The sequence below is a fragment of the Elgaria multicarinata genome, chromosome 13 (genome assembly GCF_023053635.1).
Source record: "Elgaria multicarinata webbii isolate HBS135686 ecotype San Diego chromosome 13, rElgMul1.1.pri, whole genome shotgun sequence".
Lineage (NCBI taxonomy): Eukaryota > Metazoa > Chordata > Lepidosauria > Squamata > Anguidae > Elgaria > Elgaria multicarinata.
Genome location: NC_086183.1, coordinates 35,310,461 through 35,325,446, shown reverse-complemented (window position 1 = coordinate 35,325,446; position 14,986 = coordinate 35,310,461). Strand labels below are relative to the sequence as shown.

Genomic DNA, 14,986 nt, shown 5'->3' with positions numbered 1-14,986 from the left:
GTGCAAAATCCTCCTCTTGCTCATGCTCCCCAGAAACTGGGCCACAGAGGCATTTCAAAGCGGTTCCGTAGTAGCTCCACTCTGCTGCGTGGAGAAGAAGCCCCCTCCCTTTCTCCGACCCTCCCGGGTCTCCCACCGCTCACTTCCCTGGGACGACCTCGTTGGCTCCTGGGGTTATGAGAAAAGCCTCTGGCATAGATCAGGTGGGCGCAGGAGGCCCAGAGCTGCTGAGCCCGGGAGTCCCGCTGCTCCGCTCCGGGGGCCGGTCGCTCTGGTTGCCATTGGCGTGTGGACAACAAGTTCAAAGGGTTCAGCTGCCCACCCTAATCTGCCGCCACCGCCGCCATGTTGCAGTAGCAGGGCCGGTGCTAGCTGTAGGAAAGAGTGACAAATTCAGCTGCTCCCCACCCCGCTCCTCCTCTGGAAGGCTTTTTTCACAGGTGCAGCCGCTGCTCCCCCAAAGCTGGCTCACTCGCTCTTTCACTCACTCAGCCGCTCCCTGCTCTCAGCTGCTCTGCCTGACCTCTCGCGACAGTTGCTGAACAAGGTGGGAGCAGCAGCCACGCTGGGGCCAGGAAGCAGCACGTGGAGGAGCCGAGGGGGGAATGTTTCTGTAAGGAGTAAGATTGCCCGGAGCTGTGGATTGGGGCCCTCCCCCCTTCGGAGTGCTGCCCTCCTCTCCTCATCAGCCCTGCAGGTACTGTAATGTTTGGGAGAAAGAGAGAGAGAGAGAGAGAAGCTGTCTGTTCACCTGCCTTCTCTCCTCATCGCTGCCCCACTGCCCACCCCAGTCTGGCCTCCAGCAAGAGAAAAGAAAGGGGGAAGGGGGGGAGAACTGCAAAGCCCCCCAGGACCTCCTGGCTAAGGAGGGTTCATTCAGCAGCACCTTTTTCAGGATGCTTGCTAAAACAATTCCTATCTGTCCTTGCTTATTTTAGGGGGTCCAACCCCCTTTTTTTCAAGCCGTTCTTTTGGTAAGCATGGTACGTGCGTATCTTGTGTCACTTTAAAACAGAGCTGCAGCACAAGCCTATGTACGTCTACTCAGAAGTAAGCCCCACTGAGAGCAACCAAACTTACTCTGAGGTAAATGTGCATCGGATGCAGCCTGAAAACGAAGAGAGGATGAAAAAAAGACCGGAGAAAAAGAATTGTAGAAACTGAATAGCAAGGGATATTCTGTGGGATCAGTCCCAATCAAATCATTACAACAGTGCAGTACAGATTACTTGTTAATTAAAAAAAAATACAGTTTACTTAAGTTTTCGTGTATTTCGTTGGTTTGATGAATGAAAAGAAGTCCTTTATTACTGTATATTCAATCAATGGTTACCTTAAAAATAAATAAATCCCTGGCCGAACCACCTCGTGAAATGTGCTGCGCGCGCCTGTGCCGGTCGCCTCCGATGACCCCTGGAGCAGCGCCCCCCCCCCCGTCTCCAGCAGCCCCCTTGGCCCCCGCTGGCCCAGGCAGGCGCCACGGGCGGAGGCGCGTTATCCTGCACTTCGCGGCGGGGTGCTGCATGGATGCCCACCTGCTTCGCAGGGCCACCAGCTGGGTGCTGACCGAGGCGGCCATTTCCCCCATCCCTTGACAACGAGGGCAGCAGGGAGGCTCATTCTACCTGTCCCCAAGGGCTGGGGGGCTGCGGCTGCTGGGCGGAGGGGAGGGGGGAGGAGGTGCGGCAGCCCGGCGCGCTGTGAGCCCCTGCAGGGGAGTGCATGCCCACCCTGCCCCGCCCCCAGGACTGGGGCTGCTGCCCTTCCCAGCATCCCCGCAAGGCAGGGCAGCAGGCTGCAGCGGGCTGCCGGGCGCCTCTGGGGCTCCCCCGGCGCCAGCGAAGGGCGAGCGCGGCTCCCTCCGGCCGCCAGGGGGCGCCCGCGGCCTCTCGCCAGGAGCGGCTGCCTAGAGGGGCCCCGGCCCTGCCGGAAGTGGGCGTGGCGCGGAAGGGGCGGCCCGCTTCCCGGTCTCCAGTGGCTTCCGGCGCGGCCTGCTTCAGCCCCCGCGGCTGGTGAGGGGGCCGGGCGAGGCGCGCGCGGGGGGCGGCGGCGGCGGCGGCGGCGGCGGCGGGGGGGCCCCAGCAACGGCAGGGGGAGCCGCCGAGGACGCAGGGTAGGCCCCTTCGTTCGCGGGAGGGGCTGCCGGAAGGGCTTGTGGGGTTGGGGGTCGCTCGAGGGGCTTCGGGGGGGGGCGAGAAGGGAAAGAGGGACTTGGGTGGCGCTGAGTTCCAGAGGCGCCGCGTTTCCCTCCCCGGGTGAGAAGCGGCACCTGCGGAAATTCCCTCCCCATCTCCGCGTTCAGTTTTGGGGGCGGGGAAGACGCGGTGGGGGTGGGGGGTCTCTGTCCTGCGCCTCAGGCCTGGCAGGCGGAGGCTGGTCCCCCAGTACCCCCCCCGGGCAGGGCTTGGGGGGCTCACTGGGTGCCCCCCACCTCTGATGGTTTGTGGCCCTCATCTCCCCGCCCCCGCTTGTCACTGCTGTGCTGGGAAGCGTCGCTAGCAATGAGGCGCCTGGATCCAGCTGTGTCGGGGGGGGGGGGGCGGCGGCAGCAGCAGCAGCAGCAGCGGCCCCTGCCCGTCGCGTGTTCCGAAGCCACCGGGAGCTCTTGGCCCCTGTCAGGCGGACGAGCCAGATACCCTTCTAGGGTGTAAATGCGGGGCTGGGCTGGGTTTCGCTGCTGGAGCTGGATGTGCGCAGTGGGGCTATTCTTGGTCTCTGAGTCCGGCTGTCGGAATGCCGCCTCTCCACTCTGAGCTCAGCTGTCTCAGGCGGGTGTTTTGCCTTCCTGCAGGCCTTCCGTGGGTCCCCTGTCGCTGTCCCTGCCTGAGTCTCCCACGATTTTCCACAATGGTGTCCGTCACGATGGGTAAGTTTGGCTTTTATTTATTGTTGTTATTATTATTTCATTTATTTATTGCATTTTTATACTGCCCAATAGCCGAAGCTCTCTGAGCGGTTCACAAAAAACGTGTATGTTCGAAAGGGAATCTTGGCGAAACGGAACAAAACAGAGAAGCCAAAGAGCAAGGAAGAGGAGGAGATGTTGGTGTTGGTGTTGCAGAGTGTGAGCTTTCTTTGCTTGCGGCTCAGCAAGTGGCAACAGCTGCAGATTTTAAAAATGCAGGTCTGGAAGCCTGTTGAAGCCTGCCTAGCAAAGGTACTGCAGCGGTAGTCAGAGTGGGACTGAGACGCCCGGAAAAGGCAGAAATAAATGCCGCCCTTCATGGAGGCTCCCCATTCCTCCTGATGTATCTGCAGGATGAAAACAGCCCCCTTCCCCCATGTTAAGCACAGTTCAGTTGCATTAGGCCTGAAGGCTGCTGAAGTGTTCTGGGTAACTGGAAAAAATACTGCACATGTGTTGGAGGCCATAAAGACCTGATTTATATGAAAGCGGGATCTCTACCCAGTGCTGCCTGCCTCTCTGGGCTGGGGTCCTTCCCAGCATTCCCACTCTTCTCTTCTCACTGCTGGGGACTTTTTTCCATGCATGTCTTCCATGCGTGTCCTTTGCCCTTGCTTCCAATGGTGTGTAGATCTGTTCCTGCAGATGATCATGTTCTTGCCAGTTGGGTGTTCTCTGTTACCAGGCGAGCTGACTCTCTCTGTGAGAAGGAGGGAGCATCCAGGAAGTCCTTTACGAGGACAGGGATGGATCTGGGCTTCCAAATGACTATTGGTGGGCAGTAGCGTACCGTCTTGTCCTCCTTGCCATCCAAGGATGTCTCTTATGCGCATATTTCTGTCTGTCTCTCCTCTCTGCAGGATTTCTCCATGCCATCTGAAGGCAGTTAGGGGCCTGATTGCCTGGGAGCCCCAGCGCCTTGTGCGTCTAACTTAATCTCATTCCTTGTCTTTCAGCTACGTCGGAGTGGATTCAGTTCTTCAAAGAAGCTGGGATTCCCCCAGGGCCAGCTGTCAACTATGCTGTCATGTTTGTGGATAACAGGTGAGGCTGTTAATAGAGGGAGTTGCAGAAGTGGCTGAGAGAGTTCCTGGTGGGGGCAGATGCTTAATGCAGGCGTGTTGCATGGCAGGGCGAAAACCCTTTCCGCGTGCAGCTCTGAAATGCTAAATTATTTAAATCTTACAATACAAAATGGTATATAGTGCAAGGTAATTCTTCAAATATTTACTTTCGAAGATGTCCTCTGTTTCTCAGCATGAACGTCTGAAGAATATTTGTAAATGTTTTTAGAATGACAAGCCTATGCTTAAAGAATAAAACTGAATTTGCATTAACAACGTTGGGAAAAATAGACGGCTGACAGCTTTTTCACTCTCGAGCCCTTTAAAAAAGAGAGCTGATGCTGTGGCCATGTCCCCCTTGCCGCTGGGAGCTTCCGAGTTCCGGACACCGCTTCCTTCCCCACCGGTGACACCCCCCCGCCCCTAAGCATGAGTGGCAGGCAAGTCTTCCTTGCGTCAGGTGGTAGCATAGCCTGTTCAAACTGTTTGGGGTGTGTAAGGGGTGCAGTACGTGACCTCTTCCCCTGCAGGATCCAGAAGAACATGCTGATGGACCTGAACAAGGAGATCATGAACGAGCTGGGCGTCACCATTGTGGGAGACATCATCGCCATCCTCAAACACGCCAAAGTGGTGTATAGGCAGGTGGGGCCTCTTGCACCTTGTCCCTCATTTTCTTCCATGCTTTAGAGTAAAATAGGGCGCCGCTGTCCTCTAAAATGTTTCCAGGCTTGTGGCAGAATCTTTGGATCTGTGTGAGGCACAAGGAACTCTCCAGTAGAGAGGGGAGCAGTTGGGCATAAAACCTGTACTTAAGGAGCTGTCATGAGCCTTTCTGGAACTCAGGGAGGAGCTGTGAGCAGCAGGTGTTTCTCTGGGCAGCAGAATGTCCCTGGCCCAGTGCAAGGAGGCTGGAGAAGATGAGGTGACAGTCACCCATTTGGATAGCTTTTAAGAGGGGTTGGATAAATTCCAGGAGGAGGAGAAGGCTATTCATGGCTACTAGCCCTGATGGCTATCTGCCACCTCCAGTAGCAGAGGCAGTAAGCCTGTGTGCACCAGTTTCTGGGGAACATGGGTGGGAGGGTGTTGTTGCACTAGTGTCCTGCTTGTGGGTCCCTGGCTGGTGGCTGCCTGGCCACTGTGTGAACAGAGTGCTGGACTAGGTGGACCCTTGGCCTGATCCAGCTTCAGGGCTCTTCTGATGGACTGAGTGATGCATGGGAAGACTCCTAGGCCAGCGATTGTCTTCTGCACTGATTTAGCTCAGAAATCTGAGGCAAAGGTTCTGGACGAAGTTGTGCAATGCAACATTCAGAGGATGTGAAGTTCTTTCCCGAGGGGTTTCAGGAGCAGGAAGCCCCAGAGACCCTTGATGATCCCCAGGTCAGATCCCTGCGCGAGGAGCTGCAGTTCTCTCCAGGCTGAGAACTCCGGGGCTCAGCCGCTTCACGGGGTGGCTTGGTGCATTTCTCCAGCCCGGTGAGCTTCCATGGTCCTGCCATATTATTCAGTGCATTAGTGGGAAGGCAAGTGGCCAAACCAGGGGAGTTATCCCTATTTGCCCTTCACCATTGCGTTATGCCGTTCTCTGTCTCTAGGAAATGTGCAAGGCCGCAACAGAGTCAGTGGCCTCCAGCCAAACCACCCTGCAGTCTGAACTCCGCAGGAACGCCAACAGCGGTGAGTAGGGGCAGCGCAAGCGGCCGGCGGCGGAGGCCGAGCCTTCCCGTCTTTTTCTTTGTTACGAAGACGCACTATAACTGACCTATATGTTTCATTCTGTTTTTTATTATTGCTCATAATCTGTATGTTTGCTGCCTTGTATTGCAAGTAGGATAAAAATGTGTGGAATCGATAACGCAGCCCTCCACCCCCCGGGCGCAATTTGCTTCCGCTCACCAACTCGGCTTTGCCGTCTCTGCAGCTGCCACCCGGATGATTGCCAACAGCCTGAGCCGAGACTCTCCGCCTTCCACCCCTGTCCGGAGACCCGACACCAGCGCCTCCAAAATCTCCATCACCGTGTCCAACAAAATGGCAGCGAAGAATGCCAAAGCAGGTGAGTGAGGGGTGAGGGGAGTGGCGGGGGGCGGAGTGCCTCCGACGAACCTGCCGCACCGCGGGATGCTTTTGTGTGCTTGGTTCAGAGTTGCCATTCTCAACATCTATTTGTTTTGCACTTTTTAATAAAAAATGGCTCTCCCACCATTCTGGTCAGGGCGGCCACAACAATTTAAACCAGTCATCAAATACAGTGAAATGTGTGAGGGGGCAGCGAAACAAATGCGGCTGTGGAACTGACCCGGTGAAACAGATGCTGCCTCTTGGTGGAAGTGACCCAAAGGGAGCCTCAGTGTTTCTCCTAGGCAGGCCGGCAGGCCTTCCCCTGCAAGTTGTCTCCGTGGTGGTGTATTCTTTCTCTGTTCCCTCCTCTGAATGAACACTGGAGAGATGGAGGGAGGTGAACTTGGTAAAGCAATTGGCCTGGAGCTACTCATCCTTAGTCTTCATTCATAGAGGGGGGAATAGGACCGGTCTCCTTTGCAGGATCAGCACAATGGCGAATGAGCGAAGAGTTGGACGCACTTGGTCAATTTAAAGTCCATTTAAAAGAATGAATGAACAAATGCCCATGTCAGAACGAGTGAATGGCTGCATTCCGAGTTTTCACTTGTGTGGCTCCCCACAGTAGTTGAATCATTAGTGCTGGTATCGGTATTCCTTCTGAACATGTGCCATTGGGTTTCTCAACTGGAGGGCTTGGGAGCTGAGCTCAGGGATGGGCCCAGCCTCTTTCCTGTCCCCAGTGCGGTTGTGAGGTGTTGGGAGACGGAGCTGTCATGACTTAACATCACCCCACCTCTCTGAAAAGCTGGAAGCCAAAGAGGGATGGGATCAAAGGGGGCGCTGCAGCTCCCGTGTCTGGGCTGCCCAGAACTCGTACGAGTGGCGCTGCCACGTAGGGTGCTCCAGTGCTCACAGGTTCCTGCTCTGTTGTCCCGATAAACACGTTTATCAGGCGCAGCGGATGCCAAAACCCCTTTGGAGCATCTGCAATGAACTGAGTCTTCTCACGTTTGCCACTGCAGCTCTCTGCAGTTCCGGGGCTGAGAATTCTATGGTCCCGGTGAAAAGACGTCGCGTCACCGCAGAGATGGAAGGGAAGTATATTGTCCATATGCCAAAAGGAACCACCCCCAGGACCAAGAAGATCCTGGAGCAGCAGGCGGCAAAAGGTAGCTTAGAATTCCACGCTGGCAGGTGGCTGGGGGCAGGAGGGCACACATGCAGCAGAGCGGAGGGGAGGCTTGTTTTTGAGACCGGGCCCGTGCGGCCTCAGTGAAGACCCAGCTTTCTTGTTCGGTGTGTGACTGACATGCTCTGGCCAGAACTAGCGCCCACACAATGCCCTGGTTGGTGTTCAGGGCCGGCCAGTGGTTGCTTGCCCAGAGATTAGCAGAGGGTTCTTCTCCCTCAACTGCAGGAAGCAAAGGGGCCAGCTGGGCTTCAGACCTGGGAGGAAACCGTTGGGCTCCTACGCCACATCACTTTTGATTTTACCTTTTCTGGGTTTGTTTTTGGATGCTGCATCAAAGTCGTTTTGGTGAACGGTATCTTTATGCAAATAACTGCTGTTGCTCCTTTGAAAACTCCACCCACCATTTTCATTTTGTGCCGCGTCTGATGGAAATCCGCGTGTCTGTTTCTTTCTCTCACGTTTGATGGCAGGTTTACAGAGAACCTCTGTGTTTGACCGGCTTGGTGCAGAAACCAATGCAGATGCCACCCCTGGAAGTAAGGTGAGAAGGGGGGCGCTGATGCTTCTTTGCCCTCGGGGCTGCTCTTTTGAATTTGCCCCAGTCCCCCGTCCCCCCCCCCCACACACACACCTTGGATCATACAAGTTAGAAAGTTAGAGCCAGAGCCTCTGGCCCAGGAGCGCACAGTAGTGACGTTCCTCTCCTTGCATGGGGCGGAGGTCAGGGGGGCGCTTCTGACAAGTGGCCCATAGGGCTCCGCCTGGGCTGGGCATGTCTCGAGTTCTCCAGCTGCAGGCGCGTTGCTTCCTCTGGAGGAGGGGCTGGAGTCGTGCAGCAGGGCCATCTGGTGGCAGGCTGCTCTGGGCCTGGCTGTCCATCTCCTGGCTGTGGCTGCCATCTTCTCACCACTCTACGTGGCAGCCCCCCCCCCCCCCCCCCCGTGGCCATGGTGGTGCTTCTGGCAGGAACTGCGATCACTTGGAGGCTGCAGGAGTTGGCGTGAATTGTAGGGGGAGCAATAGCAAGGCACTCACCCCATACACACAACTGGCGTGCCCTTTCTTCCACACAAGCATTCCAGGTCAGTTGCTGTAGCCCTCTTGTACAGCATGAGAGTGGCCTTCTTTGTATAGGAGTAGAAACCCTGGGGCATCCCGCAGTATCCGCCTCCCTGTCCGTCCGTCCCTGACCTGCTCTGGTGTCTTGGCAGCCCACAGGTGTGTTCAGCCGCTTGGGGGACATGCAGGAGGCAGAGGAGGAGGAGGAGGAGGAGGAGAAAGCAGCTGAGAGCGATGACGACGATGACAGCTCTGTCCTGCAGTACGCCGGGGTGCTAAAGAAATTCTTCAAGCCCTCCAAGGCCAAGGAGAGCTGCAAAGCGGGAGTGACGGTCAAAGCCAAAGCCACCAGCTCTGAGCCCAAGCTGGCGGCAGCAGCAGCAGCAGCAGCAGCAGCAGCTGCCCCCACCCCCATCCAGCGGCTGGGGAGCAAGAGTCCAGCTGGCCCTGTGCTTCCCATCAAAGAAAAGAAGCTGGAGCCGCCCCCGCTCAGCCACATTGCCAAGAGACTGGGCAAGCGTGCCCTGCCCACGGAAGCCCAGGACAGCAGCATCACCAGCTCCCGGAGCAAGCCTGACTCCGAGTTCCGGGTCACCATAAAGAGAACTTTGGGGAGCAGCAAGGTAAGCAGCACCACGGAGGCCCCCAGCGCCCAGATGGACAACACGGGGACGGTCAGCGTCTTTAAGCGGCTGGGCAGAAAGGCCGTGTGAGCCAGGCCCGCTGCTCCTTCACAGGCACGCGTGGGACCTCCTTTGGAAGAGGCCTCCAGACAACTTGAACTCCCTGTGTGTTTTTCATGGCCCCCTGCTCACCCCCTTGCGAGACGAAGGGGTCGCTGCACTGTTTCTGGGGTGATCGGTCTTAGTGAGGAGGCCTGCTTCTGTGAAGCGCCTTGTTGGCTTTCCCCGCTGTTTCTACAGGTCCGCGGGGTGTGAGCTCAGCCCCCCCTGTGTGCACACAGTTGGGTTTCTTGTGTGGCTGGGTGATCCACGTCAAAGCAGTAACCGTCCGTGCCAGTGGCTGGGCACCAAACAGAGTAGGTCCCGGGTCGGGGGTGAGAGGAAGCGAGGAAAGGACCTTGGAGAGAAAGCAAGAGGTCCTGGGCGTCTTAGGAGGTCTTTGGAGCAGCTTGGCAGTGCACTGAACACACCTTTCTGTTTTCTCTCTGCAGGTCCTTGCTCTTTCCTAGGAAGTAGTGTCTTGAGGGGCTCCGTAAAAGAGAGGCAGACAGGCCCTGGGCTTGAGAGATGCAGGAGGTTCCTCCCCCCTGCTTCCTTCCTTCCTTCCTTCCTTCCTTCCTTCCTTCCTTCCTTCCGTTCTCTTTCCTGAGTTTTCATCTGCCACGTCCTGGTACAACCAGGCACTTCAGGAATGGCTACAGAAATTCCTCTTACTGGATAGTGGAGCCATACAGTTGGCAAGCAGGGTCCCAGCGCCACATTTTGTCCCATGCTGGAAGTAGGAGAATTCTGGCTCCCTCTCTTTTGGTTCCTTTCCTTGGGCTGGCTGAGAAATCTCCTCTTACCTGGCTTTGGCTGTTACGTGTTGTGAAAGGTGCTCTGTTCATTGGGGGCCGCCGTGGCTTCTCCTGTGGGAACCCCTCACTGGGCTGGCTCCATTGCTCCTGCTCAGGCTCTTGAAGCCTGGTGCTCAGTCAGGGTGGGAAGAGGCAGGTGTCCTCGCTCCCCACCCCTTCTCCTCCTCAGACCGCTTTCAGTCCTCCCCTCAGCAAACCAGCAACAGAATTAGATCAGAGAGTGAGCAGCTGCGGTCTTGCAATGAAAGAGCAGAGGTGCACATTTTCTGTTTCTGGATTTCTAGCAGCACCTGTGGAACAAGGGTAGTTGGGAGTTTGCTCTTCGGTTGGAGGATTCTCTCCTGCCACTCACGAAATACGTGTTAAATAGGACAGACCCTGTCTAAATATCCCAAGTGCTTAATGCCAGGTGTGTGTGAGTGTGAGAGAACAGCAGAGGATCTGATTTTGCAATCTCTTTTCTCTCCTGGTGCCTCAGCCTGGGCGCTTGCATAGTTGGGGACAGAGTCGTGTGAGTCGGCAGCCTGCTGGGACCACATGCCTTGCACCCCTCAGCCCCCGACCTGCTTCTGTGAGTCTGGTCCCCCCCTTTTTCCTGAGGCCCCCTACCCACGACCACAGGATACCAACGAAAATCTATTTTGCAGGGAACTGTGAGATGGGGGGAATGAGCTCCCCGCCCGTCCGTTTGCCACGTGTTCCGGTTGGGGTGATTTCTGGAGCCCCAGTTCCAAGCCACTGCTGTGTTTTGTACAACGTTGCCCACATGGATAAGCCTGCATGCTCATGTTAGGGCAAGGAAAATTGGCCTGCTGAGAGAGGGGCGGTGGGAGAGGAGGATGCTCAGCTCCTGGCTCACTTCTGTTCTCCCTTCAGGTAAACATGCAGCCAGGACAGGACAGGACAGGGCGCACGTAAGCAACCGGGGCAAGAGAAAGGGGGCTTTTGGAATCAGGAAGGAGTTTTGTTAGCTGTCACTCGAACCTTGGCCTGAAGTTGAGAGGGTCAGGTACGCGACTCGGGTGTCCCGGAGGCTCTTGCAATAGGCACCTGGGCTGTCTGCTTTTCCTGTAGAAATGTCAGTTCTTGAATCCAGTTGTTTCCATGTTTTGTCCGGATTGTTGCCTCATTTCCAGAAGACCAGTGAAGCCTCCTTAGCGTGTGTTCCTTGCCTCCTCTGGGCACTCGGGGAGGACGTGCAGTCTCGCCTTGGTTGCCCATCTTCTGGCTGCCACCGGTGCTTAGGTGCTGGCTTTGCCTTTGCAGCCACCCACCTGTCAACGCATGTGTGGAGGAGGAGACGGAGGACACCTGCCCATTAGGGGAAACGGAGATGGAGCCTTTCTTGTAGAGGTGGTGATTGAGATGTGGGCCAGGCCTGTAGCCCGTGTCACCCCTCCCTGACCAGCAAGGTACAGGGGAGGCCCTCGGAAGTGTGTGGCCCCGCTTTCCCGCTTAGTCCTGCTCTCGCTCGACTGGCACTCTCTACCCGAGCAGGCACTGTTGGCCTTGGGGAGCCCCCCTAGAATCTGGCCCCGAGCATCACACCAGAGCCTTCATGCCCCAAATTGGGCATTTGCTACCATGGAGAGAATTCTGCCATAGACAGTTGAAGGGGTGTGTGTGTTTCTTTTCCCTTTAAGAATAAGGCAGGAGCCAGGTTAGACTCGTAATATTTTTAAAGAATTGTATGGACTAAATTTAGGGTGAGCTGGAAGAGTTACACAATAACTGTTAATAGTTTTTATGTTTGTTTTAAAAGCCCCTCATAGAAAATGTAAATTAAGGTAATTTGGGCACAGCCTTGCCTTTATTAGTTGGCTGTATGAAGGCGGGTGGGTGGGTGGGGCTCCTTGATGCGGTCCTCTTAGCTTGCCAGGGCCCCTCCTGCCCACGGGAAGATGTGAGCGTCCTCTTGCAATAAAGTGTGTCTTCTCTCGGCTTGTGTTTCAGCCCAAGCATCTCTCTTGTGTTCCTCACAACGGGGGCAGCGGTGTCCTTCTTGCCCTCATCCACCCAGGGCCCAGGAAGGGGCAGCCTGCTCCGTATGTCAGATGAAAGCGCAGGCCCACTTGCTCACTGCTGAAGAAATCCCAACCTCTGCCACTGCAGATTTGCATTCTATGCATTTACACCCACACAAAATAAGGTTGTAAATTGGCAGGAGAGTCGATTAGGCAGCGTTTTCAAATATTCGTGGGCAACTGGGAGTCCCCATGGGAGGAGGCACGTTGGCTGTTCTGGCACAGGCGAACACAAAGCATAGGCTGCAGAGGGACCCCTTCAAATACACCCCTCTCCTTTTTCTGGTTTCATTGTTTGTAGGACGTCCAGCCCACCTCATTCCTGGGCTCAGCACCACACATACAAAACACCTTCCGGCTTAAAGCGTTAAGTTGGGGTGAGTGGAAGCTGAGCCTTGGGCTCCCTTGAGGAAGCAGCTGATGACTGAAGCTGGTTAGTGACTGGATAGGAAAAGCCAGAAACCCCCTTTCAATGCTGCCTTGAGCTCGTTGGAATGAAAATATAATAAAACTTTTATGTATTTCTAAATCTCATAAATGGCATTGTTTAGAATACAAATATGCACTTAGGAGGACTGTAGTTCAGTGGTGAAGGGTGGCTTGCTTTGCATGCAGAAACTTCTGGGTTCAGATAAAGATAGCGATGAGGCTGGGAAGGGCAGCCCTGCCGCCTTAGAATCATAGAACAGTAGAGTTGGAAGGGGCCTCTAAGGCCATCAAGTCCAACCCCCTGCACAGTGCAGGAATCCACCTTAAAGCATCCCAGGCAGATGGCTGTCCAGCTGCTTCTTGAAGGCCTCTAGTGTGGGAGAGCCCACTACCTCCCTAGGCCATTGGCCTGAGCTCTTGGAGAGCTGCGCCCTCCCAGGGCAGAAAGATGGTTTGATTCTGCCAAAGACAACTTAAGCACTGGCCTTATGTGCCATGGCAAGCATCCTCGTGCTGCGCATAGCGCTGACAAAGGGCGTGGAGATGCACACTGATGCTCTCTGGGGAGGGTCATCATGCCAAACCTCCTGAGTGCCTCCAGCACACAAGTGTGATGCCAGACTGGACCTCGGGCCAAGTTAGGAGCAGGGCAGCGTGGGTGGTGATGGCAGCTCTCTCCTTGGCTCAGCCCAGTGCTTGGACCTGAGAGCTCTATGTTCTTATGCAGTCAATCTGGGCCAACCTTCCTTCCTGTGCTGCTCCCAAAAGTCTCGATCCTTATGGAGGCCGTCCCTCTGCTCCTCTCTATGTTGGTCACCACCTGGCATGATTGGTTGACCTTTGGCCTCGGCTTCACAAATGAGCACAAAACCTGGCTGTCTCTCGTGCTGGTAACCTTGACCCAGGTATTGTCTTAACAAAGGGTGATGTACTAGAGGAAGGTTTTTGCTCACTGGTAAAGCACATGCTTTGCATGCAGAAGGATCTCGCTCTCACATACACCCATATGCTTTGCATGCAGAAGGATCTCTCTCACACACGCACACACACCTACACCTGTAGCTGGCCAGAAAAGGCTTCTCTGCCTGAGCTTGCAACACCTCAGAGACAGTAGTATTGGGCTAGAACAACTGCATTTGCAGCTCAGGTGTCACTGCCTCCTTCCAGCCTACGTCATGTACTACTAGTTTGGCCTTTGAAAATCAAATCCTCGCACGGGGCATTGGCCTGGCCTGGCTCACGAAGGCGAGCTCTAGCTTTGTGAAGCAAGGGGCTGGGCAGCGGTGGCCTCTGTTAAATCTTTCCTTCGTTATAAACGGGGGGGAGGGGGCTCCTCGGGCCTGCTGTCCTTCACACGGGGAGCCCCAGGTTCAAGGCCCCACTGGGTCAGGATTTCAGGTAGTCACTCTCAGCTGAGCCCACCCTACTCCAGGATCATTGAGAGGATAAATCGGGGGGGGGGGCAGGGGGAGAGATGTGGACCATTGCTGCCACCTCCTACGTCCCATTGACCTCAAAGCAAGAGGGGGCGGGAGACCCATGTGGAAAGTAACTGACGACAATGGTAACCCGTAGAGTGTATTCTGTGTTTGACACTGACTTGGCTACAGTGGGTGTTGTACGTGGGTCGTAGGGGACCGCTGGCCTTTTGCTGTCCCAGCGCCCCCCATGCAGCAACCTGGATAAGCTGGGCCAAGGGCAGCCTTCCCCAAGCAAGTGCTTCCCAGATGTATTGGACAGGGACACCCATCACTCCCCAGCCGGCATGACTTGCACTCAGTCCCTGCTCAAAAAAGATATTGTAGAGCTGTGAAAAGGGCAACTAGAATGAATCATAGAATAGCGGAGTTGGAAGGGGCCTACAAGGCCATCCAGTCCAACCCCCTGCTCAGTGCAGGAATCCACCCTAAAGCATCCCTGACAGATGGCTGTCCAGTTGTCTTTTAAAGGCCTCTAGTGTGGGAGAGCCCACAACCTCCCTAGGTCACTGGCTCCATTGTCGTACTGCTCTAACAGTCAGGAAGTTTTTCCTGATGTCCTGCTGGAATCTGGCTTCTTGTCACTTGAGCCCCTTCCGTGTCCTGCTCTCAGGGAGGAGTGGGCGCCCGCAGGGTCACCGGGCTGGCCGGCCGCTGCCGCCACGTAACGGGGCTCTGGCTTCAGGGCCCTTCTCTTCTCCTTCGGCGAGCGCCGCTGGCTTCGGGATCATAGAATCATAGAATAGCGGAGTTGGAAGGGGCCTACAAGGCCATCGAGTCCAACCCCGTCCTTCCGGCGTCCAGCTCCACGGGGAGCTGTCCGGTTGGAGGACAAAAACCCCAACCCCCCCCCCCGGAGGCACACGGCCGCCTGCCCCGCGGGGGAAGCCGCAGTTCTATTTGACCTGAATCCCTGCGAAATACCGCTGCACGTGTGAATGGCGGCCCTCAGGCAGGCTCCCTCCCTCACTCGCTCGCTCCCTTTCCGGACGGCCTCCGGCGCCTGCGCACTGAGCTCTGCTGGATTCCTCTTCCGGCGCAGGCGCAGTGGTGGACGGCGCAGGCGCCTGCGCCCTGGGAAGCAGTTGGTCCGCGCCTGCGTAGAGACACCAAGGTGGCGGCGTCGGCGGCGGGGCTGCTCGATCCTCCTCCTCCTCCTCGCCCTCGCCCCCCCGCAGCCGCATCAGACGCCCGGACACGCCCCGCCCGCCGCCGCCGCCGCCGC

The 14,986-nt window shown here is 56.3% G+C and overlaps 1 protein-coding gene across 2 annotated transcripts; it reads left to right on the top strand.

Annotated features, from left to right (window-relative positions):
• Window positions 1-2,095: 2,095 nt before the first annotated feature.
• Window positions 2,096-12,366, top strand: C13H19orf47 (chromosome 13 C19orf47 homolog). Of its 2 annotated transcripts, XM_063139881.1 has the most exons (10): window positions 2,096-2,113; window positions 2,792-2,866; window positions 3,862-3,949; window positions 4,500-4,614; window positions 5,571-5,652; window positions 5,897-6,031; window positions 7,062-7,208; window positions 7,702-7,772; window positions 8,443-8,913; window positions 9,465-12,366. In XM_063139881.1, exons 2-10 carry the CDS (start codon window positions 2,848-2,850, stop codon window positions 9,480-9,482), a joined length of 1,146 nt encoding a protein of 381 aa, XP_062995951.1. In that variant the 5' UTR covers window positions 2,096-2,113; window positions 2,792-2,847; the 3' UTR covers window positions 9,483-12,366. The 2 variants fall into 2 exon arrangements, with proteins under 2 accessions (XP_062995951.1, XP_062995950.1); XM_063139880.1 differs by having other exon boundaries at window positions 8,443-12,366.
• Window positions 12,367-14,986: the final 2,620 nt, after the last annotated feature.

Bases quoted from the DNA above. Each gene is read 5' to 3' on its own strand.
- C13H19orf47 (XM_063139880.1), top strand. The intron at 4,615-5,570 runs GTGGGGCCTCTT...CTCTGTCTCTAG, and splicing joins CCAAAGTGGTGTATAGGCAG to GAAATGTGCAAGGCCGCAAC. The intron at 6,032-7,061 runs GTGAGTGAGGGG...TTGCCACTGCAG, and splicing joins AGCGAAGAATGCCAAAGCAG to CTCTCTGCAGTTCCGGGGCT.